The 27445-nt window shown below is 40.6% G+C and overlaps 1 protein-coding gene across 2 annotated transcripts in view; it reads left to right on the top strand.

Moving 5' to 3' along the window:
• SLC25A21 (solute carrier family 25 member 21) overlaps positions 1–27445 on the top strand; it is a 468180-nt gene that overhangs the window by 416857 nt on the left and 23878 nt on the right. For both annotated transcript variants that reach the window (XM_040969566.1, XM_040969565.1), the window contains exons 5-7: positions 5526–5585; positions 10816–10923; positions 25871–26035. In XM_040969566.1, coding sequence (XP_040825500.1) covers positions 5526–5585; positions 10816–10923; positions 25871–26035 — 333 coding nt within the window. The remainder of the gene's footprint in view (positions 1–5525; positions 5586–10815; positions 10924–25870; positions 26036–27445) is intronic.

The following is a 27445-nucleotide window of genomic DNA, read 5'->3' on the forward strand; positions in this document are numbered from 1 at the left end:
ATTGCTTGATACTGACACTTGAGTTAACAGTTGTTACTGTAATCAGAAACAGACCTTTTTAAGCTTGTCTGTCCTTTATTCTTTGAAGTGAGATTCATCATTAAAGTAAGAAGACTGATGCTCCATGGAGAGGTTTCCCCTTTCACAAATTGACAGAATTAGTACTGCCCAGGTCCCTGAGTGATGGGAGGCCTCATGTGCCCAGGTGCCAGGCTCTGAGGTCTAGGTTTTAGCATCACAGATTCACCAATGCCATTTTTCTATATTTGGATTCTCAAGGACTGCCATATGCTGACCAAACTCATGAGCAACTCTAAGTTGTGAAACTTATTTGTTCACTATTGTACATCAACATCCATCACGGCCTCTCACACATAATCATGTTCAGTTGATATCAGATGTGTAAATAGAACATATGGAGAAAGAAACTCCATAGGAAAAAAAAAAACAGGAAGGAATTTGTATAACCTAAGAGATCATTGTGGGTTTCCTAAAGTGTCTGCAACTACTGTTCAGAGTACAGTTGTCCCCTGTGGTCACTGAGTATTGGCTCTAGGATCCCTGCAGACACCAAACTTTCAGGGAGCTTGGGCCCCTTGTCTAAATGGAGTAACAATTGCTCATAACCTACCCAGTGTTCCCACATACTTTAAACCATCTCTACATTCCTTATTATCCCTAATGCAAAATAGATGCCGTATTCATAGTGATGCTCTATTGTTTAGGGAGAAAATGTGCATGTTCCAACACAAAAATAATTTTCTGTATAATTTCTCTTTGGGATATTTATTTATTTATTTTGAAAGAGTTACACAGACAGAAGGGAAGACAGAAAGAGAGGGGTCTTACAAATGCTGGTTCCCTCCTCAGGTGGGCCAGGCTGAAAGCAACAGCCAGCAGTTTCATCCAGGATGCACATGTGAGGGGCAGAGGCCCAAAGACTTGGGCTGTGTTCCACTGCTTTCTCCGGGCCATGAGCAGGGAGCTAGGTTGGAAGTGGAGCAGCCGGGACATGAACCGGCAGCTGTATGGGATGCCAGTTCTGCAGGTGACAGTTTTATCCACAATGTCCATTTCAATCCATGGTTGAGTGGCTCTGCAAATACTGAACCCATGGAAACAGAATCCACCTGTATCTGGATAGACAACAGTCCCAGTTCTGATGAAAAAAAAAAAAAAAAGGCATGAGATACCCTCTTGCCTGAAACAGCAACAAGAGGCAACGGTAATTTTAAGATAGTAGTTTGACAGTGAGAAGCAGCCCCCTCACAGGGAAAATAAAGGAAACATTTGCCCACTCATTTTCCTCCATACCTGACCCTCTCCACTTAAATCAAAGGCCCACATAGGCATGTTTGTAAAGACAGTGGACAACAAGTGATAAAGGACAGTAGTATCTGAGAAATGGGTAACACATGAGATGGGTCTTCTGCTTGGCGCTGGTGACTGCCTTGTGAATATCCAGGCCTCAGGCAGGAGGGAGAAACCCTGGCAGAGCCCAGTGGTCTTCCTGTTTGGTGACCAACAGCTTGTGAAGAAACTAGCAAGGTCTGGGAAAGAACCATTGAATGGATTAGAGGGCCCAGCCAGCACAGTGGCACAGGAGACTAATCGTCCACCTGCAGTACCAACATCCCATATGGGCACCAGCTCCCTGCCTGTGACCTGGGAAAGCACCAGAGGATGGCTCAGTGGGTCCATTGCATCAATGTGGGAGACCCAGAAGAAGCTCCTGGCTCCTGACTTTCCGTGGGCCCAGCTCTAGACATTATGGCCATTTGGAGAGTGAACCAGTGGATGGAAGATCTCTCTTTGAGCCTCCTTCTCTCTTTCTGTATTTCTGACTTCCAAGTAAAATAAATCAATCTTAAAAAAAAAAAGATGAAAGGAGGCACTTCCTGATAACCTCATGGGCTGGGAATAGTGCTGGTAGCCAGTAGTTAAGCCTAGAAGCTTCAAACTGTGTCCTGCGTTGAGAAAAGTGTTCAGAGGGATCTTGCCTCAATAATGGGGGAGAGTTAGCCCCAGACTGAGCACTACCCAGCACCCAGTGTTAACAACAAGACTCAGATGATTCAAACTGCTTGCATGTAGTTTAACTACATCCCAACAGGGCATCTGGGAGGTTGACTGAATCAACAGGTTTACTAGTAAGCATGAATTCAAAGCAAAGGGCTGGTTCAACAAAATAAAAGTAGACCGACTTGCCCTGCATGATCCTTCTCCAGGGACAACAGCCAGTAATCTGTCCAGATTATCTTTTCTGAATGCCATGCGTGTGAATGTGTATGTGTTTAAGTTATATATAACACAATTAATTTGAATTCCAAATTTTATATTCAAGTTTCCTAAAACCTTGAGTGAATATCTATATTTTCCAAACTTTAAAATCACAAACTTGCATTACTTTGGACAGTGACTTCAGGCTGACCTTCCTGACTTCTCCCTTGTAATGCAAACTGCTATGTTATATAATAGCACACATTAATTACATATATGCAGGAATTAATTATATGAATGTGAAATTATTAATACCACTAAACCCATAAAGAAGAAATGTTTTTCAGAGTGAGATTAAAATAATAGTTAATTTATTAGTTTTTTTAAAATATAGTTCTAGTATAATGTCTTCCAAGCTTTAAACATGGGAGATGTCCAATAAATATTAGTTTAATGAGTAAATTAAATAACAAAGTAGATATACTTAGTAAATGTTGGGTTTTAGTGACATTTAGGTTTTTCCTTTCATGAGATATTGTTCTATGGTATATTTTGTAAATTTTGATTGCAAAAGTAAAAGTTAAAGACTGTTCTAAGTAGGAACTTACTGAACTATGTGGTAATATATTGTTCCTTACTGCTGTGACCTGTGGGGTTTCTTTAGTTGAAGGAAGCAGAATCGTTTCACCTGAATCATTCACCAAAAGCAAGACTCTTAATGCTTATCAATCAACTACCAGAAGTTTGGTTTTTTAGCAATTTAAAATTAGAGAACTGAAAAGTTTGTTATTGCTACCTGGTGAGGATTGCTAAGCTGATGGATTGAGTTTGTGTCCTCAGATTTCCTCCTTGAGATCCCAGTTTGGTCCTTCCTCCTTCGAAATGACAGAGAGTCAGAAACAAACAAATCCCTATGCTTGTATTCACACTCACACAAGGCAGTGAGGCCTTTTGGGAGATTCATCATCTCCCAGAATTTTCTCAGTGTGGATCCCTAGGACAGTATTTTTGAGATGTTGATCATGACTCTATGGCATGAAATCAACTTAGTGGGTCACCAGATGTAGTGGGTCATGACCCAAAACTTTTTAGATTAAATAGCATGTAAACAGAATGCAGTACACATAGTGAAGGATTAAACAGTCTTATAGCAATGTTTTGTTTTAGTAATAAGTGCAAGCCCATATGCTCATGTTACAGGTATAGGCAGATATTTTCTATGTAGAAGGTGGTCAAAAATGTTTCAAGCCTAAACCCCAGAGCTTCAGCAGTCTGTGTGGCCAATTCAGGTTCCATGGAAAGCAAGAAGACATGGCCCTCAGCAGCAATAAAACCCCAGGGAAGAGACCGTCCTCCCCCACTACCAACAATCATGACATACTGTGAGTAGAGTATAGGGTTAAGAGCATATGCAAACTTTGGAGCTCATCTCAAGAGGAATCTAATTCCCTTTACTCACTAGCTGCAGGGGATATACGTATATTTATAATTTGTTTCCTGTTGTGCCCTAGCCTCTTACATGGTGTTATTATATGGATTATCTGCAGGAACACATGTGAAGGCTTTAGCATGTCTGCGGGACCACAGTAGGCTCTCATGAGGAATACCTTAAAACTAAAGCATCGGTGATGCCTTTAGTAATACAAGCAACAATGGAAAGGAAAAGGGAATTTTCCAAAAGTCTCCTATGTGCCAAACATATCAAGGAATCTTATTTAAAGTCTCTTATGTAACAATTCTAAAAGGCCTGTTTTGAGTTCTTCAGGCTAGAAACATTAAGCAATTTGCCTGTGCTTCCACAACTAAGACGCCTAGCCAGTTCAGATCCAGGATTGCTCATTTCACAATCCTAACAAGATTATTAACAAACATAGTGATAAAGATGATGATTACCAAAAAAATTAAAAGAAATTAAATATAAAACCGAAGACTACAACACTTTCCTTCCGTGGCTAGTAACTTTGTGTTCACATTGCAGTAAAAAGTAGCAGCTCCTGCTAAGCACTGCTTTAACACCAGGATAGTTTCAGGGTTCTCACCATCTACAGGAATATTAAATCAAAAAGCGGACTTTCTCCCCATACACTGCTGCACAGTTGTGCCTACAATGGGAGGCATCCATTAAGTGTTTATTAAATGAGATAATGCATTAATTCCTGCTCTGTAACAGTCTATTTCTATCGTGAATCTTTAAAAAAAAAAAAAAAAAGCATAGCAAAAAAAAAAAAGCAGTTCCAGAGTCTTTTGAAGAAATGAAAAATTTATCTGAAAATATAATGAATCTTGGGCTGTCCTAAAGTCAAGAAAGCCATGACTACAAGAAAACACTTCTTTCTAACAAAAGTATGAATCTGCCTGTTCCTTGTCTTAATATGTTAAGAAAGTTGAAGCAGAAAACACCTGGGACTGTATGCTGTTGAAGCTATGTATTGGTTCTTGAGAAGCAGGCCTTAACCGAACCTGTAAGTGGGCCTAGCAGCAGCCACCTAAGCACCCAGTCACATAACATCATGTTCATGGAGAGCTGTTGTCCCAAACGTTAAATGCAGAAAGGAAAGGAGAAATGTGCTCTGTCAAGTGATTGATTGTATTTGCTTCTGTAGACATTTGTTTAAAGTAAAAACATTAAAAATCGCCTACTAAAGGAAGCAAAATATCTTTAGCAGCAGCTAAATTGTCATCTTAATGATGAGCTTTTAAAGGAGTTTAAAGCAACTTCCTTCAAGCTGAGGACAGACTCTCTATGGCAGGGAATAGATTATGTGACCTCATTGGATCCTTCCCTAATTTATCATAGCATCTTCTTATTCATTTCATGTTTAAAAATTACATGGGCAAGGGCACATAGTAATATAACTGCAACTTGAGGCTCAGAAATAAATGTCTTTTACAAGTTCGTAGGAAAACTGGACATTCGCTGGCACAGCAGATTATAGGGAAAACATAGGAGACCAAAGAGTTCAGGCCTCTATGCCTACAATGTTGAATCACTGCCATAAAAAAGAGTCTATTGATGTCTGGGGAAACTGAAAATGGTCATGGTAAATGGAAGCTGTACGGTTCATTTACTGCCACAAAGGATTCCATCAGCTCTTCTGCAAGTTGTGATAACTGCATTTGAAGATGTGCATGTTAAAGTCAGATCTGATAGGAAATACCTTTAGCAGGATCAAAAGTTGTATTAGGTGTGTTATCATTTCTCAAAACACCAGTTAATGTAATGATTTACTAAAGAAATGTGTGTCAATTAAAGAGTGTGTTGCAGGAAATTGCAATAAATCTCGGCGTTTGGTTTTGTTTCACAGTTTTTCACCTTTGAGCAATACAAGAAGTTGCTAGGATATGTGTCACTGTCACCAGCGGTGGTAAGTGAGAGTATTTATTATACTTAAGTGTGTGTGTTATTTCGTAAAGTGAATTCTAGACACAAAAACCCTTTTGATTCCCCCCAAGCCTGCTACCAAAATATGAATTCAAGTTATTCAATGTTCAACTACTTGTTGAAAGCCATCTTCCTAATAACTCACAATTTGGCTATTTTATAGCTCCTGGTGATGAATTTATGATAATAATGACATGTCTGGAAAGACCTGTATGAGATCTGGTCAAGAACATAAAATAAAGAGTACATTTATCAAAGAGTCTGTGAAAGACCAAACATGCGTGTGTTTATATACGCTCTGCACATATCTATTTATGCAAAAGCCAATATAGCTAAGATTATTTTCCAACAGGTCACTTTTCCAGCTTTTGCTCAGGTTGTAGTCAATGGAGGACCTCAGGTCACTTGGGATAAACTAATTCTGTGGTCAGATGGAGACTGAAGGGCCTTGTATAGGAATGACTGTAAGCACCTCAGCCAGGGAGAATGGTGATCTCACGGTGACACATCTCAAATATCCCATGAAATTCCCCGGGTTATTTGGATCTTTCCATGCCACTTTTCTCCTTCTTGGTGACTTTGCATTTGTTCATGAAACAAGATAATTATATTGACCAAACGTGTTCTACAAATTTGTGTGCCACAAGAGCCCCAGTGCAAATAAACTAATTTCTCCCTCCAAATCGACAAAATGAAACAAGATCTACATCGGCCTTCCATCTAGCAATGTATTCTCCTCGAGCCTATAGGTAAATCCCAGCTAGAGAAGGGTCAAACCCAATTTTCATCAAAACCACACAGAGAGAAATTCCATTCTGATAAACTCATCAGTTGAATACATTGTTAAATCAAAAATGACTTTATTGGGGCAGGCGTTCTAACATAAGATGTCAAGTTGCCATTTGGGATGACTGAAGGTTCAAGTCCCCATTGTTCTGCTCCTAATCCCCTTTCCCACTAGTGCACCTTATGAGGCAGCAGTCAGTGACCCAGTAATTGGGCTTCCAAGTGGGAGAGCCCCAGACTGCAGCCTGACCTAGCTCTGGCTGTTGCAGGCATGTGGAGATTGAACCAGCACATGGAAGATCTTCATTGTCTGTCTCTTTACCTCTCTGCCTTTCAAATAAAGTGAAAATACGTTTAAAAACTTTTAAAGCATTTAAGAATGCATTTGTTATATCTGCCTTACAAAATATCATAGCAACACAGTATATTGTGGTGTATGATCACACATGGCCAAACAGGAGCTGAGACTCAACAGTGCCTACAGGAGAGACAATCATACCACACACCCTGCCAGCCTGGAAAAAAACATCAAAATTCTAAGAAACAGGCCTGGCATGGAGGCCTACTAGCTCAATCTTCACCTTGCAATCACTGGGATCCCATATGGGTGCCAGTTCATGTCCCAGCTGCTCCACTTCCCATCCAGCTCCCTGCCTGTGGCCTGGGAAAGCAGTGGAGGATGACCCAAAGCCTTGAGACCCTGCATCTGCGTGAGAAAACCAGAGGAAGCTTCTGGTTCCTGGCTTTGGATCAGCGCAGCTCTGGCCATTGCAGCCACTTGGAGAGTGAATCAGCAGATGGAAGATCTTTCTCTGTCTCTCCTTCTCTCTGAAAATCTGCCTTTCCAATAAAAAAAGAACGAAATCTTAAAAAAAGAATTCAAAGAACCATCTCAGTCCGGAACTAGCTGCATTTTACCTATACATTTTCATTCCAGAATACTTACTTTGCCTAGTAGATTGTCCAAGAAGCGTCAGCTGTTTCCAGAGCATACATGCCCTCTTTCCTCGAATGATCCTGTTAAAAAATGTAACACTATCACTGTTGTTACAACAAACAGATCAATCTACACAAGGTGCTATGAGACATGACCTCCTAGAAAGGAGCAGCGGTGGTCCCCACGTGGTAACTTATCAGGATAATCCTCCACCTGCTGTGCCAGCATCCCATATGGGCGCTGGTTTGCACCGTAGTTTCGGTACTTCCGATCCATCCTCCCTGCTGGTGGCCTGGAAAGCAGTGGAGGAAGGCGCAGAGCCTTCCCACATGGGAGACCCAGAGGAAGCTCCTGGCTCCTGACTTTCCATGGGCCCAGCTCTGGATATTACAGCCATTCGATGAGTGAACCAGCAGATGGAGGACTCTCTCCTCCTCCTCCTCCTCCTCCTCCTCCTCTTCCTCCTTCTCCTCCTCTCTGTCTGTAACTCTGACTCTTTCAGGGTAAAAATAAATGAAATTTTAAAAACAAAAAGTATGAAACCAAAGAACCAAACACAGGTGAAATCCTCAGGAAAGACAGAGAGGAAGGAGAGAGAGAGAGAAGGAGCAATGGCACCAGGAATCTCAAAATTAAGTTGAGATTCTGGTTTTAGTTGTTTGTTCTCTTCTCTTAATAACATTCTTAACTTTAGAACATCTTAGGCAAAGACAGGACTAAAAACGTCCACACAAAAAGCTATGAAATACATTCCGCAGAGGGCCAGAAGGCTGTTCTGTCGGACCTTGGTGCTGTGTGGGACGGCAGGTCTTTCCACCCTTGAGAATTGAAAGGGCAGAGTGTTTGACTATTCTAGCTCCTCCAACTGAATGTGCAGGCTGTTCCTTGTGTACAGTTCTTCCCTCTTCTTGAAATCATCTATTCCAGTTTCTTTTTCTGATACAGCTGGACACTTGAAGAGTTACTTGTTAAGTGTCCCCTGGTGCTCTCACACACCAAGCTTTAGAGGCTGGAAACCTGACAGTAAACACAAGCCTCTGGAACAATCTGCGTAAAACGATCTGCTGATAGCTGATCAATTCTTTTGACAAGGGACTGCTGAACACTCGTTCTGACAGCAAATGTAACTGAGTTTTATAGAAGAACAAAAAAAAAACATGAATTACTTGGAAGATTGCATATAGTAATACAAACCTGAACATCTGGATTTTAGCTTTCCTGCTTGGAAGAGTTGGGAACTAGTGTGTCTCTTTTTTTCTGCTTTTGGTTTCCATGATGGAAGTATGAGATAAATAAATAAAATATTTGATCAGTTACCTCATTCAAGTGTGTTACACGTCATAATGAAGGAGAATAAAAAGAAAACAATGTTCGTTGTTCCCTCTCTTCTAGGATCTCTGTAAAATCCCGTCTTTTCCTCTCTCGATGTACAACAATAGTGCTTGGATTACAAAGGGCTTTCACGCATTAGTTTGATCGTTGTAATAATTTTATGGAGCAGAAGAATTAGGTATTATTGTCCCCATTACACAAATGAGAAAACTACCTTATCTAAGGTTTCGTGATTGACACCCAAAGCCACAGTGCATGTTCATGGTGTTTTTGTGTGATTTGGGAAGAGGTTCCCCCTTCTCCCAGTCAAAGGCTTTGCAGGGCTCTGCTTGGATAGCAATGCACAGGCTGGTTACAGCCTCGGCTAAGCACCTCGGTACGGTGATACATAGCAGTTCTGACCACGTAGCCAGCAAGTGGCAGAACCAGGACAGAATCCTACAGCTCCCAGGTCCGGACAGTGCCCTCGTTCGCCTCTATCCAGCCCTCTAAGCTGACAACATTCCTCTCTTCTGCCTTGCCTTTAACTTCCTATTGTGAAGATACTGGAGATAGTTGACAACAGTTAGTGTTCTTTTCATTGGTTTTGTTCTCCTAATTGGATACAGTGCTGCTTCTCTCCTCGAGTTAGAGGTTCAGTAGTGAAGCATTACTTTCTTCCAGGATCTACTCCAGATGTTTTGCTTCATTTTGCTTTTCTGCTTTTTATGAATATGTGTGCATTTTGGTAGTTGTGGTTATTTTTGACACATATTTCCTTTGAAAACATTTTGGTGCACCCAGCACAATAGTCTATTGGCTAAATTCTTGCATCTGCCAGGATCCATATGGACACCAGTTCGTGTCCCAGCTGCTCCACTTCCCATCCAACTCCCTGCTTCTGCCTGGGAAAGCAGTGGAGGATGGCCTGAAACCTTGGTATCCTGCACCAGCATGGGAGACCCAGAAGAGGCTCCTGGCTCCTGACTTTGATTTGTCTCTGGCTGTTGTAGCCACTTGGAAAGTGAACGAACAGATGGAAGATCTTTCTTTCTATATCTCCTTCTCTCAGTATATCTGCTTTTCCAATAAAAATAAATAAATAAATCTTTTTTAAAAAAAAATACACTTTGTACTTGGAGGAAAATTTTGTCCAACTGTCCTTTCCCATTGCAGAACCTCAATAGATAGCAAGTAAGAACCCCAATATGCTTTGATGCTCTAGATCTTAGCTGAGTTCTTCAGAACAACCTAAGCCATCTCAAATTTTAGATATGGAATAGGGCAATTACCAGGTTATTTTTTTAAGAAAAGAGTAATAATAGGGGAAGGTAATAAAAAATAATTACTATTTTCTAGAATGACTCTAGAAACATGCATATACACTTAAGCTTCCAGCTATACTGTTTTATCTGAAACATAGTTTTTTTTAATAAGCATTCTGCTTAGTAAGTTTGGCTAAGTAGATGTTTAAAAATGAAGTCCTTGGGCCCGGCACCATAGCCTAGTGGCTAAAGTCCTCGCCTTGCATGCTCCGGGATCCCATATGGTCACCAGTTCTAATCCCTGCGGCCCCACTTTCCATCCAGCTCCCTGCTTGCAGCCTGGGAAAGCAAATGAGGACAACCCAAGGTCTTGGGACCTTGCACTGTGTGGGAAGACTCGCATGAAGCTCCAGGCTCCTGGCATCACATCAGTGCAGCTCTGGCCGTTGCGGTCACTTGGGGAGTGAATCGTCAGACAGAAGATCTTCCTCTCTTTCTCTCCTCCTCTCTGTATATATCTGACTCTGCAATAAAAATAAACACATCTTTAAAAATATGAAATGTTCCTATTACAGTGCAAACTCTCTTTTAATTGCTATATATGCAGACATTTTCATATCCACTGTAAATCCATCGAGCAGCCTCACTTTTTCTCAAAGGGAAAAGCCATTGTTGATGGGGCCCTGACATTTTATTTTGAAATCGTTAGGATGTAGTTTATGGCTTCTGTAACTTCTGTTTGTGAATTGTCATCTAATCAAGAGCTGCAGCTGATTCGTAATAGTGTCAGGTGCATTGACGTGGGTTTCCCCGTTCTCATCAGAACACACAGCTCCTGGTGTAACGGATCGAATACTTAACCCTGTGATGCTCGAGAACTTGTTTTAAAGTATTGATTGATTTGATTTTTCTAGACATTTGCCATTGCTGGACTCGGGTCTGGACTTACCGAAGCCATCGTGGTGAATCCTTTTGAGGTAGTTAAAGTTGGCTTGCAAGCCAATCGGGATGCATTTTCAGAGGTAAACGATATTTTTCTGTTGAGAGAATGTAAAATTTATTTTAAGTAGCCCTAGAACACTATCTAACCACCTCTTACCTTCTTACTAAAGCCATGGTAAATCCTTGTTACTAAGGAAATATTACAAGAAAAAGTCAACTATCTCCCACCAGGAAAGTGTTAACAAAAAATATACTAACATGTGATGGATAAACGTATGTTTAGACATGTTTGCTCCACAGTTACAATGTAATCTATAATGGCTTACTTGGTAATGTTTTTCCAACTTTGGGCAAAAATTTCTCTTTCACATTGCACTGGAATGGTCTGTAGCAAAACCACAGAGATAATAATATTGTACTTTTTCAAAAAATGAAGTCAGTTTTTAAAATGACCTCACTGCTTTCCCCACCCTACCCATTCCCCTCCCTGAAAGGCTCTGATAATCTGTCAAACTTGTGTTTTGGTTAAATTTGAATGAGCCAGTTGCTAAGCTTGTGTAGACATCACCACTTGGACAATGATGGGTCTTGACATTTAATCATTGGTACATGATGTTCTATGGAAATAGCTTCCCTTGTGCATGCAGCGTTCACCTCCTTCCAGCTGCCTGGTAATTCCTTTTAAACCACCAAGTCCAACTGTTCCATTCTTATTCATTTGAGTGCCAGGCATAAGGTAAGGGAGAAACAAGAGGTTGGCATCCTAGGTCATTTCCTAAGCATTTCAATTTAATTCCCCAACTGGGTAGCATGTGGTATGAATTGGTGCAAAGTATCTGCTGACCTGATTTTTGTGTAGAAAATTTTCACTGCCTACTACTTAAGCAGCTGCTAATGGGTGGAGACCCCTCGCCCCCACCCCCACCACTTCCTGCCTGCCGGTATTGTCTGAAAGCTGCCTGACAACTTCTCAGGCAAGGATATGGGCAAGTGGGGGGGCCTGCTCACCTGTAGCTGCCAAGACCTGGAAGGAAAGGGTTGGGCAGCAGATGGTATCTACTCAGATGAAGTCAGTCCTAATTCAGGGAGAATTACTTTGTAAGTTGCAAAAGGTTGTCTTAATATCATGATTTAAAGCACTTTTGAATCAGTTGAAAAGTCTGTGTGCCACAAGTTTTTGTTTCTGCTTTTCTTTCTACTATTGCTTGAATGAAGGAAAAAGACAATGCAGAAGTGACAGAAGAAAAGAAACATTTTTCAAGTGTCCTATCAGTGCGGCACATTAAAGCTAATACCCATGGAATTTACTCATGGCAAACTTGATTGGTTACACTAGAATTATCAGCCAGAAGAAAACTTCCACCAATTCCTCATTTACTCATTGGAAAGCTTGTCTTGGTGCAGTAGTGAGAAGGCAAAGGAATGAACAGGCCTTTTAACGCAATCTTATATCTAAGCAGCGTTTAACCACAGGGATACAATGGAAAACACAACGATCAAATGGACAGAGCATCGCGGCACCTCCATTCACAATAATGACAACAGAGAGAGTTATTGCAATATATTTGCTCATATCTACTGATCTTTTCTCTCCTCTGCCCTCAAGGAGTTTCTACACTGAGCCCAAGTAAGAGCTGCTAATGTTTTGCATGTGCTAAGAACTTTCTAGAGCATGATAAACATGATTTCAGCCAACATGGGAGTGTACTGCATGTGTTCTTACTTCCTGTTCATTTACACGGAATCTGTGCAAATTGTTTCCGTAGAGTAGGCCATGAGTTAAGCGGTGGAGGGAGGGAGCCTGTTGGAGGGGGTCATTGTTGCTAAAGAATCCGCTGCAGTAAGCATTGGCAGATATTAGGATGAAATCTAGGAGACCTATTATAAAGTATTTCATACATGAAATGCAGCTAGTCAAGACTTAGCGAAGTAGCTAAGATCACGTGGCTCGTATACGTCAGTAGTCAATTCTGGCAATCCTAATAGCGGAACTGCGGGAGTGCTTGGATGAGGTAGTTTAGGCTTTATTGATCAAATTTAAAAAGTAGTTACTGGGGATTAGCCAGCCAATATAGAGTGATACAACCATGCCCACTCTAAAATAAAATGCTTGAAAGAGGTGACACCGTAAGAATCAAAACAAACAAACAAAAAAAACAAACAACAACAACAAAAAAAACACAGGAGGGGGCCTAGTTATTTTGAAAATAACCATTGGTCATTTTCCAGTGTATCACAGGTCTTTTCTCTGGGCTCATTAATGCCAAAGCCTTCTTCCACTAACTGGCATTTTCTTTTCTCCAACAAGCGGATTCACTTTTGTTCACCTGTACTGTGTTCATTTAATTCAAATATTAGCTATGTTCACTGCAGCACAGGCATGGCCAAAAAAAACTATTGCTTCCTTCACACGAAGGCTTTGTGTATTGTCAAATATGAAAGAGAGAAGGAAGAGGAAGAGAAAAGGAGGAAGAGAGTAATTAATTTAATGCCTGTTGCCTTTAAAGATTATACTTTTAAAAACTTATTCAAGTATAAAAGTAATACATACATATGTTTTAGAAAGCACCAAAAAATTATCTATTTATGAAAATAGTGTAAGTGAGTAAATGTACCAAAAAGGTTTTGAACTTGAGAGCAATGCTATCCAGTAAGATAGGGGTGCGGATATTCAGCCTAGGGGTAAAGGTGCTAGTCGTGAGGCCTTTTGTATCACAGCAACTGAGTTTGGCACCTGGCTGTGGCTCCTGACTCCACCTCCTTCCTGCTAAGTAGACCCTGGGAGGCAGAATGATGCCTCAGATGCTTGGGTTCCTACAACTCATGTGGGAACCAGGACTGGGTTCCCAGTTGCTGGCTTTGCCCCAGCATAGCCTGGAGCTGTTGTCAGTATTCAGAGTAAACCAGTAGCTGGGGGAGCATTCTCCCCACTGCTGTCTGTCAAATAAAATAGTAAATTGAAAAATACATGATGTGAGCCATATTATCTAATGGCTATATAAAAAAAACAGGTGAAATTAATTCAACACCACATTTTATTTAATTGCCCCAAGATATCAGAAAAATAGATTTTAAAGGTTGGTTCATTTGGGCCTGGCACGATAGCGTAAAGTTAAAGTCCTCGCCTTGCACGTACCAGATTCCATATGGGCGTTGGTTCTAGTCCCAGCAGCCCTGCTTCCCATCCAGCTCCCTGTTTGTGGCCTGGGAAAGCAGTTGAGGACAGCCCAAAGCCTTGGGACTCTGCACCCGTGTGGGAGACCCAGAAGAGCTCCTGACTCCTGGCTTTGGACTGTCTCAGCTCGAGCCATTGTGGCCTCTTGGGGAGTGAATCATCACACAGAAGATCTTCCTTTCTGTCTCTCCTCCTCTCTGTATATCTGCCTTTCCAATAAAAATAAATAAATCTTAAAAAAAAAAAAAAAGATTGGTTCGTTTATTTGAAGTGACAGGGTGACAGGCAGGAAAAGATGGAGTGAAATCTTCCATCTGCTGGTTCACTCCCCAGATACCCACAGAAGCCAGGCTTGGTTCAAATCAGTAGCCAGAAACTTCATTTAGATCTTCCCATAATTTTATTGCAATAGTCTATAATGGCTTCAAGCTGTTTTCCGCTTTAACTCTTCCAGTTAATTTTCTATTTGTTTAATGATGTATCAGTACTATTGCAATATACAAGACTGATCTTTTGGCTTTATATATATGCACACTGTTGAATATGTGACCTTTAGCTTACTGAGTTTATCTCTATATTTTTAAGGATCTGTGAATTCAATTCTCACAAGTTTCAAGAGCCAAAGATTCTGAAAACCTAATCAAATCAATATTGTATTACAGCCTAAGACCCTTACACACACTATCCATATACCGAGAAGTGCAAATCCTTCTGAAAAAAAAATGAATTAGGCAACCATCTACTGCCTCCTAGACACATTATCAGGAAGATGGATAGGAAATTTAGGGTAGCCAGGACTTGACCTAACACTCTGTCGTGGGATGTAACTTGTTCCAAGTGGCAGCTTTTCACGCAGTAAAACAACTTTCACTGCTACTTGTTTCCGAGTGATTTTACATTCACAGAAAAGTCAATTCACAAGTATAGGAATTTCCCATAAACTATAGATCGATGCCCCTGTACATATCTGTAGCCTTCTCCCTTGCCAGCATGCCCTCTTGAATAATACATTTGCTACAGTTGATGGCCCTACGTTGCCATGTCGTTATCACTCAGTTCTTAGTTCATATCAGGGTTCAGTCTTGATGTTGCACCTTTTACAGGCTTGAACAGATTGGTGACGTGTAGCACCATGATACTCTCACACCTGGAACTTTCACTGCCCTGTGGGTTCTACTTGTTTATCTGCAGGAACTTCCTTATAAAACAGGGCTTATCTACAGGAATTCATGCTGTTTTATGCTGTGACTACATCTAGAGAAGAAATCAAAATGAGAGAAGAAAAGTGTTTAAGGGACTCTGTGTATTGAACGTTTTGCAATGAGATATATTTGTATATTGTTTATGAATGCTTACTTTAAAAAAATCAGTGACTGCACATAAAAGAAAATTAGGAAAATACAGAATGGTCTACACATAAGTATGTAAACCAAGAGAAATGCTTGCACAGGCTCTGTCAGGATTTAAGTCCCACCTTCAGATGGCTTAAGGTTTGAGAAGAGACCATATCCAGGTTCCCATCATGCTTTTCAGCATTTCCCAACAGTGTGGCCTTGAACAGGGTACCAGAAGTCACCTCATTAATTAATCAGTAGAGATTAGTCCATTGTCCTTAGAGCAAGACATTTCTGCCTACTGGGGGAACACAAGCCCTAAATGGAGAGTTTAGTCATTGAATATATGATGACTTCTTGTTTTTTACTTTTACAATAGCCCAGTTTTCTTTTTTTGGCCAGAAAAAATAATAATAGTAATAATGGCTATGTCAAATAGTGATATGAGGGTTAAATGAGATGTATATGTAAAGCTGGCATAATCTATTATATATTTATGGCTTAGTAAATGTTAGGAGGGTCCAGCATGGTAGCCTAGTGGCTAAAGTCCTTGCCTTACATGTGCCAGGATCCCATATGGGCACTAATTTTAGTCCCGGCAGCTCCACTTCCCATCCAGCTCCCTACTTGTGGCCTGGGAAAGCAGTCAATTACAGCCCAAAGCCTTGGGACCCTGCACCCATTTGGGAGACCTAGAAGAGGCTTCTGGCTCCTGGCTTTGGATCAGCTCAGCTCTGGCCATTGTGACCACTTGGGGAGTGAATCATCAGACAGAGGATCTTCCTCTCTGTCTCTCCTCCTTTCTGTATATCTGACTTTGCAATTTAAAAAAAAACAAATAAATCTTTTTTTAATAATAATAATATAATAATAATCTTTTTCTTTTTTAAAAAAAAAATTTTAGGAGTTATGTTTACTACATGCTTTTTATGAGAATTTGAATGTTGAGAGTATATGTAAAGGTCTTAAATACAGAGCCTAGCAAATGGTAGGCATTAATCAAAAAATGGATATTTCTAGGTGCAAGTTTATCTTATCAATCCTTAAGTTTTTCTAGAGGCAGATTCATCTTGAGATTACCCCAGTCAATATCGAGAAATTATAGTTTACCAAAGTTGTGGGGCAAAAATAGCTTTTTCTAAGCAGGGACCATTTGCGACAGGATACTAAATTGGAGGTCTATATGCAGAATCATCACCTTGCTTTATAGTACCTTTAAGAAAAGCAAAGCAAGTTCCCCACATACAGGTTTATTTTGCAGGTGGAGACTGCTTGTTGTCCTTCCAATAGCGTGATATTCTCAGGCAGCGTGTCTGCTGTTCAACCTTTCTAACCCGTGTGTTGGACATGAACCTCCATGGAATCCTACACAGGTCATTTTGTATTGCAGATATGAGGAGCTCTACCAAGACAGACTACCTAGGACCACAATCTTGGCCAATGTTAAACTTAATATTTTTCTAGGCAGTGGTAGAGTGATGAAGATGGAACACTGGGTACATGGCATAATCCCAGGTACCCAAGACTGGTATAGAAGGAAAAGCAGCATGCACATGGATATTTCCTGGCCAAGTGGGGTGGTCATGGTTGGCGGGGGCTCAAGATGAGTCCCCTCAAACATGGAGTACAAGGCAGGAGTCCCTCCGGCGGGGGTCCAAGTGCAGTGCTGGCTGAGAGCAGAATGCCTTCTGCAGCTGAATGATGAGAACTGCGGCCCTGGAGTCCCAAGTGTAATTTGCAATGAGATTTCCAAGGCATGGCAAGTCCCCTGCTGGCTGCAGCTACCCTTTTCTTCCCACTGTGGCCTAGGATGATTCTCTAGTTGGTCAGAATTCTTCCCCACAAAATATACCTCCTCACCCAATTTAGCCATAAACTATTTGAAAAATGTGTAAGGAGGACGTGGTTAATTTAAGTTCCTCATACTGCCTCATACCTCCTAAATTCTATATAAAATATTCCAATAGATGTGCTTGTCTTGCCTCCATTTTTTTTTAAATTGCTGCCATATCACTCAGAGACTATTATCTCTGCCACACTTCCTTCAATTCCAATACTGAACTCTTGGCTAGTATCGTAAAATTCACAGTGAATGAAGAAAACCAGTCTCTAATTTAAATATGATTGACCTTCTGTGGGGAGCAAAGCAATCACAGTTTTGTCATGCTCTGGTTTGGTTCAATGGGTGTAAAAACATGTTCAGAAAAATCGGGATAGACCAAAATTTCCCTCCGTCCTTCAAAGTTAAACCAAAGCAGAGAGTCGTTCTGGCGTGTAATCTCTCTGGTTTAGGATTAAGTTTGCCCAAGGATTTCTCTCCTGGGGATGGCTCGCATTGCCAGGCTTGCCAAATGTGTGACTCTGTAGCATATTGTCCTTGCAGGACCTTTCTCTCCAGCAACTCCATTGCTTTTGTGCTTTTGCTTTTGTTTTGTCTATATGTGTACGAGAGCTAAAAGTCAGTTGTGCAAAACCAAACGCTGTAGCATGATCTTGATGAGGCTGGAAAATGTGAATTTCTCCCCAGGAGCAAAGTCTTGTATGTATTTTTCCCAGTTCTTCTATACACTTTGAAATCTACTTCAATGTTATTGTTTGGCCAAAATGCTCCTCCCCTTGAGGCCTATGGGATTTGCCTCGGATGTGTGGCTGGGACACAGGTTGTCCTTCTGCTCAGTCATGTTTGCCTACGTGACATGTGAACATAATCATTCTACACCCAAAATATTAAGCAAAACTTTTAGGAAATTACAGCAGCCTGTGTTTTACTTCTAATCAGTCATTAAAGGTGTTCACACCAAAAGAAGAGTGCCAGTTTTCATCCCACTTGCTCTGTGATTTTAATTTTAAGGAGCACTGAATAAAGAGCAGACGTGTATAATCGATGCCAACATCCTTAAGGATAACAATTTTTTAAATCAGTTCAGATTTGATCCTGGTTTTGGATGACACCTGTAAGCATATTTCTTCATGCTGGAACCTAGCAGTTTAATAGTCTCGTAGAGAACAGTTAGATCTTCATCATACCACAAAGTTGAATGATTATTTGCCTTATTACAACAAAAGTTCCAACTTTCTTGTATTACATAGGGTCAGTATAAAGTGAATAGAAAGGCTGTATATTGTGCTCATCTCTGAAGGAGCAAAGACTAAAGAAGTCGATTTCTAGAGAGCGAGCGTGTGGCTCTGTTTACCGATAGTGTAAGAAGCCAGCTTTAAGGGCATGTCAACATTCATAATCATGTATGGGTTCACATTTGTCCTGCATTACTATGTGAAACACTCTCTGGCAACTGTTCAGTAGATAGATTCTTTCCTTCTATTCCATGCTGTTTGTGGGCAGAAGAGAGAATTATGCACATGAATCCATTCCTATACTTATCTTTCCGCAGTACCTAAGGCACCAGCCAAGTTGCCTATCTATTATCATTTAGAGAAAATAGATTTCAGTCTTCCAGCCAGCTGTGCCAGAAACTCAGGCTTTTTTTTTTCTTTTAGAATTGAAACTTTGAAGTAATGATAATAGCTGTCATTTACATAACACCCACTGTATGCCGGACACACTGCAAGATGCCTTACCTGGGATTACAGTTTTGTAAATTAGAGCATACAAATATACTTTTCCACAAATTAGCTAATACAGAAATAAAGGAAAAGGTTTTGCTTCCTGCCAACACTTCCATCTAATGCCTTCCTACTCATCACCACTGTGAACACTTCAACTTTTTCCAGCTCCCATGCTCACTTAATAATTAAAATCCTCATATTAACTCAAAGTGATAGCTTTATGCCCATTTTATAGACAGGGGAAAGTCAATGACACCAAACATTATCATTAAGATTTCTTTCTAATTGACTTTCACTGGGATAAAGAAACCTGAATAATTAGGAAAATCAAGGTAAAATCAAATGTGTTGCTGAAACTGTGTGAAAGCCAAGGTCCCTTCACAGTGAGCAGTCTCCTCCCAGCAGTGGTTTCCACGGCCACAACCCCATCACCTTCCTTCCCACACTGCCAACAGTGTAGGGCCAAATAGAGTGCCAGAGGGCCTGGGGCTCCTCCAGGGGTAATTGTTGGACAGCAAATTGGTGTAGTTTTGTGATTCAATATCTGGGAGGGTTTGTTAACAACAAATTATTCTCCACTCTCGGGCTGTTTCAAAATAGACCTGTTCTTACAACATAATCTCTAGATGAAACAAGACGTATTTAGCTGTCTTCTCTGTCCATAGTTATGCCCTATTTAAATAAGCTGTAATGATGAATTAATGAACTTTCTAAGCTAAAATAACCATATAAATTTAGATTTGCTAGCATAATTCTCCTTTATTACACATTTTGCTCTTAATAGGCAAGTTTTTCTCTTTTTTCTTTTTTAAAATTCATGGAACTGCTTAACTCATGTGACTAATGAAAAGTATAAATATAGATGATATATTATCTCCTGAGTAGCAAGTGTATTTTCGAAGCTAAATATAGCAATTAGATCTCTCTCTCTCTCTCTCTCTCTCTCTCTCTCTCTCTCTCTCTTTAACGAAGCAGTGTTTTTCTGAAGGCCCACGTTAGGACATTTAGTCCATTGTATAAAGGGCTCATCGCTTCGCTTTCCAGCCATATGATGAAATCCAGTGCAATGCCCTTCTTCCATTGACTCAAAAATGCAGCAAAATTCACCTTGAGCAAAGAAACGCCTGTGGAGCGTGCAGTGTTTTAACATGGTGTGCCCAGGGCTCTTCCTTGCACTAGAGATGAAGGAAATCCACTGACACATCCCACGCCTCTGCCTGGTGGTCATAATCTGATGCCTATTTATACAGGGAACAACGCTTGCTGCCTGAAACCTCTGTCTGTGATCTCACAAGCTAATCAGAGCCAGCTATGGTCGGTAGTTGGGTGGAAGAACTCCAGAAAAAATAGCTGCAGCTGCCATAAGTCATCTCAGTGATTTGTTGGTAGTCCTGAACTCTCAGAGCGGGGAGTCAGTGCCCCGAAGTGGTGCCTGGGGATATTGTTTTAGCAAAGGAACTTCTTTCTCTCTCTTGTTCTGTTTTTTTTTTCACATTAAAATTTTAATATATTTTATTGTATATACTTAATATTTACCACATGCCGGTGCTGGGTGTATATACTCACCATGAAATAGTCACTGCAGAAAAGCAGATTGGCATCAGTCATCTCACATAATGACTATGTAACAGGTGAACTATTAACAAAACTCTTTAATACAATCTAGATTATTAATGCTAATCCTTGCATTGGACACTGGGTCTCTGGACTTGTTCGTCCTACGTATTTGCTACTGTCCCTGTTTCTTCCTCACTCATGCTAACTACTCTTTCATTCACCACTTCTGTCTACTTGACCATTGCTCTCTAATTTTACATATAAATGACAGCATGCCAGGTTTTTCTTTGGCTTACTTCACTTAGGAGCTTCTTTTTAAGGACTTTTTAAACAGAAAGTTGATTCCATATTTTATAACAATTATCTATCTCAGGTAGACAATGTTTTGTTACTAGCATCTCTTCCCAAGTAAGAGTTAAAGATTTCTAGAAGGTGAATCAAAGCACTGTGCTGGACATTTAGCAAGAGGCATGGCACCTGTGGGCTCTCAGTAGATATTTGTTAAATAAATGAATGCATGGAAGAATATATAATTTCATGCAATTCCTAGTTGAAAATAGCTGAAATATAAGTTAGAGAAGGCTTTTATTTACTTTCAATAAAAACACTATTAGTATGAGACGAAGATTTGCTTGTGATATCACAATATTAACTATACTTCTTCCATGCTTAAAGCACTGTGCAATGATAGCCTCATGTAGGAAAGTTAGAATGCAATTTGGCCCACAGTTGGTAACGAAATATGAAAATTGGAGTGAATCTAAATATTGGAAGGAAATTGAACTGGTTAGTGACCTGCTGGGTTGGATAGTATCGGAATCATTTGGCTGATGATGCTAATCAGTCACCATTTTGTTTTGAAATGGAAGCCCGGTAATCAAATAAGTTTAGTAAAATCCCTTGTGTTTACAGAGATCTAGTCAAAATGATTCTGTATTTTCCTATTTAAGCATCCTAGTGGAAGTTGCGTTTTGCCTTTCTAATTAAATATTTGCTTACATGTGTGTAATACAAGGTCTCTGAGTGAAGAAAAAAAAAAAACCTGTCATAATTTTACTTCTAATTTCTTTAGGCATTAGAGTTCTGGTTTTCCTTACCCCAGGCCCGAGCTTGCCAAAGCCAAAAAAAAAAAAAAAAAAGTGTGCGTGTGCCATTGTGTATCTGTATCTGTTATATATCAGCTGGACCCTCAGACTCTGAAAATCTCATGCCCTGTGTATAACCAGGATGAATATGGAGAGAACACCACTGAACTAAATGAAATATTCTGGTTAAGCTAGCTATTAGCAGAATTTTGCCTTGACATCATTAACTATTCTTGGTTTCCTTACCTGAAAAGTAAGAACGCATAGTACCTACTGACCGAGTAGTTGAGAAAAGCAAATAAATGTGTTAGGATAGCAGGACCATGCAGAGGAAAACTGCACCGACTTGAAGATGGAGTGTGCGTGGCAGTTAAGACACCACTTGGGATGCTTGTACCCCATATTGGAGTGCCTAGATCCAGCCCCTGGTTCTGCCCCTGGTATTCCCACTGTTGTATACCCAGAGAGGCAGCAGATAATGGCTGAAGTTCTGGGTTCCCTGCCACACTCACATGAGGCCCATACTGAGTTCCTAGGTTTTAGCTTCAATCTGGCCCAGCCCTGGCATTGAGGAGGAAGGTCAGGAGATAAGCAGTATCTGACTCTCTCCCTATTTCTTGCTCCCCTTCTTTCAGATAAGTAATTAAAAATAAACAGGAAAAAAAAACCTACAAACTTGGAGCTCAACGTTCCTCAATTTGAATTCTGGCATTGCCACTTACTGTGTATCTTAGGCAAATAACCAAACTTTTACACTTTAGTTTTCACATCTGTCAAATGGAAATAATGGAAATACCCACACACACTTGTTGAGAGGAATAGCTGAAACCATATACATAAAATGTTGAGCATGTGTGATGGTGATTAACTAGGATGAGCTCTCTCTCTGTTCCACGTACCTGATACCATCATATGTGAAAGAATTCTCTAGTTATAAAGCCACCAAGGCTTGGAGACACAGTCTGTACTTTTCCATTCCAAACCTTTGCTCCCATGTTGCTCTGCTTCTACAGCCCTGTGCTTGTCAAATACAGAGAACCTTCTGAGGATGCTAACTGTAAGGCTAGGGGAAAAGCCAGTGGACAGACCCCGCAGCTCCAGAGAAGAAAGCCCTGTGGCCAAGGCACCATCCCTGAAATGAGATTCCTGGTCTAGGCTTGGATCTGGCTGGACCTCAGAAGAAGCAAACCCGACATCTTGCCATTGTGGATGTTTTTGGAGTGAACTTCAACACAAGGTTCCCAGGAGAAGAAAAGGATGGTCAGAAGAAATGAGAAGAAACACGCTAGTTTACAATGTCTATCTCCCTTAAATCGGCCTGTTCTTTCTTATTACCTCTACCTTCCATCAACAAAAAATCACCTGTTATTTTGTTATTACAATCATTTGATGATTTTTGGCATAATTGTCATGATTTTTAATATCTATTCGTCAAGGCCTGCAGGGAAGTAAGTTCCTGACCTATTATTTTTCATCACAGCATCCTTGATCATTGCACACATCCTGTGAGGAAGCGTCTATTGTTATCCTTGTTTTCCAACTAGTAAAGAGGGGATAAATCAGTAGGGATAAAATATTTGCCATATTTAGCTGGTGATATTGCTGACATTCATATCAACTCAGAGACAGATGGAGCTCTCATTGACTGCTCCTTCTCCAGATCCCCACCATAGCTGAGGATAGACCAGGCCAGAGCTTGAAACTGGCAGCTCAGTCCAGGTCTGCCACACGGACAGCAGGCTGAATGTTTGAGTCATCACCTGTTTCCTCCCAGGGTGCACGATTAGCATGAAGCTGGAACTGGGAGCAGAGCCGATAAACCCTGGCAGTCTGCTATGGGATATGAGCATTGGAAGTGGCATCTTAACCACTTGGCCAAGGTCATGCCCCTGAAGCCCTGTGTCTAATTATAATGCTACCTTCTGGTCTACATTATTTACAAGTAGGGTTCAAGCTGAAGAAAATGTTTTGGTTTAAAATCTGCACATTGTACTTCATTGCACACACCCAAACAAGTGAGAATCAGGGAACAAACAATTAGCAAATGTTATTTGCATACTTGTTGGCCCTCACCAAGGTCTAGTATAAGCCTTCGCTTTTCAAGATGATGAAAAGCATTTTTGTTCAAATTGGTTTAATTGTCCAAATCCTGATGATTTAGCAAACTAGGATTTTTAACCATAAAAATCATCTTTAAAACCAATTTTTAAGGGAAAGCCATTGTCATCTGCACTTTGGCTTTTTACTTCTATGTTGGTTTAAAATCTGAATGATCGTTGAGTGTCCCTATCCATTTTTTGCCCTTGAGACTTCAGATTTCCCATTATGGAGAAAAACTTGGGCGGGATATAGGGAGCCCAATATAGGGAGTCCAGTGTTGGTCAGGCTGGGCTCAGGAGACCTTGCTTCTGCCCTGTTCCTTCTCTCCCAGGAAAAACACCTTCTCTGCTTTCCCTGTTCCTAGGCTGCCTTCTTCAGAGCACTTTGCGCTTCAACTTCTTTCCAGCAGAAAAGAACACCTGCTTAATTCATCGACATCTGATTCAAAAAGCAAATCGAGTCATTTGAATGGATAATCAATGTGCCCAAACTCAGACAAAAATGCCTCATGTTATAGAGCAGAATGTTAACCCTCTGAAAATATTTTGGCTTTCCTATAGGAGATATATTCTTTGTTATTTCAAGACTGAACTATGAGAAAACCATGGGAGCATAGGATAAAAAGGTTTCCTTAAGCTTTATGTAACTTATTGTAATTAATCCACTTAGACGAAAAGATGGAGTTAAGCATAGAATTGTAGCTGGAGATCTTAGAACATTTACAAGAAGAAGCTAAAGGATTTACTGTATAAACAAACTCATCTAAACTATCATGTTAATTATGGCTATTAATACATGTTTGGTGAGACACTCTGATTGCTTCTGTTCTGCTGCTATAGCCATAATTGCACCTGATTAAAAAAAAAAAAACTTTTATTCTGAAAACACACCAGACAGCCATGACCACTTCAGCAATGTTTTCCAGTGAAATATCAAATACCAAGTCACTGCTTGCCTTTTGCGCAAAAAAGAAAGAAAGAAAAAATTAACACGAAACATTTCCCCCCGTTTATTAAAATGCGAGTACGAGAGATAGCATTTGTGCAGGATCTCCAGGGAGGAAACAGTCACTCACACTTTAAAGACTGATTTATTTTTATTAAAAGTCAGATATACAGAGAGGAGGAGAGAAGATCTTTCTTACATTGATTCACTTCCCTAGTGGCCGCAATGGCTGATGCTAAGCCAACCTGAAGCCAGGAGCCTGGAGCTTCTTCTGGGTCTCCCACATGGGTGCAGGAACTCAGGACTTTGGGTCATCCTTGACTACTTCCCCAGGCCACAAGCAGAGTTAGGGTTAGCTGGATGGGAAGTGGGGCCTCCTGGATTAGAACCGGTGCCCATATGGGACCCTGGCACATGCAAGGCAAGGATTTTAGCCACTAGGCCATCACACCAGGTCCCACTCACACTTAAAAAAAAAAAATCATGAATTGTTGTTATTGTATTAGAATGAACTGTAAGCCTCAGAGATTACTGCAGTGAGCTCAGTCAGTTCCAAAAGTAGCAATAGATTGGATTCCAGCAGTCAGGTATTTCAGCCTTGGGTAATCAATCACAGGACTGGAAATTAGCAAACTAGAGGTAACCCAGCATTCCCAACACTGTGGACTTGTAGTTTATCACTGTGGGATGTACGCACTGATTGCCCACCTTCCTGAGGACATGTCCAATCAACAGTTGTTTATCCATGGAACCATGGTCAGTTTCTAACCTAATGCAGTTTAAACCATTGAGGAGATGGAATCATGACTAATTGTAATGTTGGCTTTAGACAAATGTAATTAGAAAGATAAATATACTGGACTCAGCAGCCAAGTATAAATTCCTTTTGGATGATGCACAATTAAGGATTACTAACTTATCTCTCTGGGTAATCCCCTCCATTAGAGTGGGTAACCCAGAATTGGGTGCAATTATTTACATGTTGAAAGTGGTGATAGTTATTACATGACATTAGTTTCACTAATTCCAACAAGGATGTTTTTTCTTTGCCAACAATCTTCTCCAGAAAACTTGATGTTATGCATGAAATTTTATTTGCTTTTTGGGTTTTCTCATTTTCAAAAGCATAGATCCAGGCATGATTATTCATGTTTGGGAAAAGAAGCCTCTAACCACTCTAGCTTGAAGAGAAGCTAATACAGTGATTTCCTTTTCTCAGCAGTCCCAAAGATCATCTTTCTGGCTTTGATTCTTTCTCCTGCAGCAACCGTCCACCATGAGTTACGCAAGACACATCATTAAGAAGGAAGGCTTCGGATTCCAGGGCCTCAACAAAGGATTTACGGCAACTTTGGGACGTCATGGAGTTTTCAACATGGTTTATTTTGGCTTCTACTACAATGTCAAAAACATTATTCCTGTCAATAAGGTAACTACTTTATAAATTAAAGTCCCAGAGGAAAAATCCTATTAATGGTAATAGTTCCCTTTGTAGAGGATTTATCATGTCCCAGTCCCTGTGCTGAACACTTCCATTTGTTATCTAATTTGATCCTTTCATCAACCTCCTGGACCCAGTGATGTGATCCCCATTTGGAAATCAAAAACTGAGGTTTACAAAGGTCAAGTCAAGCGGCCAGTGTTGCAGCACAGCAGGTTAAGCTGCCCGGGGTGCCAGCATCCCATATCAGAGCATCAGTTTGAGTCCTGGATGCTCTGCCTGTGATCCAGCACAGCTAACATGGCTTGGAAAACAGCACAAGATGGCCTGAGCTTGGGCCCTGCCACCCCTGTAGGGGAGCCCAGTGGAATTCGTGGCTCATGGCTTCTGCCTGACATGGCACTGGCCATTGTGACCATTTAGCATGTGAACCAACAGATTGAAGACCTCTCTGTGTCTCCATTTCTCTCTCTGTATTTTTCAAATAAACAAGCCAGAAAGAAGGAGAGCAAAGGAAGACAGAAAAAGTATGTTATCCAGGATCATGTAGCAAATAATGAAACAGATTTGAGCCCAATTTTGAACAATATTTATCTTCTTAAAGAGTGTACCATCAATACTCAAGTGCTTTCTTTTCATCACTAATAGTAATTCTTAGACCACATTATTGCTTAATTTTCATCTCCAAAACATAATAAGCACAGCATTCTCATAAGCACAGCATTTCATTTTCTTTGGGTCTGGTGCTGTGGCACAGTACATTAAGCTGCTGCCTGTGGTGCCTGCATCCTGTTTCAGCAACAACTCAAATTTTGGCCATTCAACTTCTTTTATATATGTGTGTGTGTTTATACATATACACATTATATATACACATCTCTATGATTGAAAAGGGATATATACAGAGAGAAGGAGAAACAGAGAGAAAAATCTCCCATCTGCTGGTTCACTCCCCAAGTGGTCACAATGGCCAAAGCTGAGCTGATCTGAAGACAGAAGCCAGAAGCTTTTTCTGAATCTTCCACATGGGTGCAAGGTCCCAAGGCTTTGGGCCGTTCCCACCTGCTTTCCCAGACCTCAAGCAGGGAGCTGGATGGGAAGCAGGGATGCCAGGACACAAACCAGTGTCCATAGCAGATCCCAGCATGTGCAAGGCAAGAACTTTAGCCACTAGGCTACTGCAGCAGGCCCTGATGTGATATATTAATGCTTATTATCATCAGTGATAATTTAGAGAAGCTAGCAGCAGCAGCCTTTCAACATCTGTAATACAAAGTTAGTGCAAGATTTGCTTTATATATATATAGTTTGTTTGTTTGTTTGAAAGTCTGGATTGAGATAGAGAAAGGGCAGGTGGGGCCTGACCGCAGCCAGGAGCCTAAAACTACATCTGGGTCT

This window comes from Ochotona curzoniae, unplaced genomic scaffold, assembly GCF_017591425.1.
Source record: "Ochotona curzoniae isolate NIBS_2020 unplaced genomic scaffold, NIBS_Ocur_1.0 scaffold_4701, whole genome shotgun sequence".
Lineage (NCBI taxonomy): Eukaryota > Metazoa > Chordata > Mammalia > Lagomorpha > Ochotonidae > Ochotona > Ochotona curzoniae.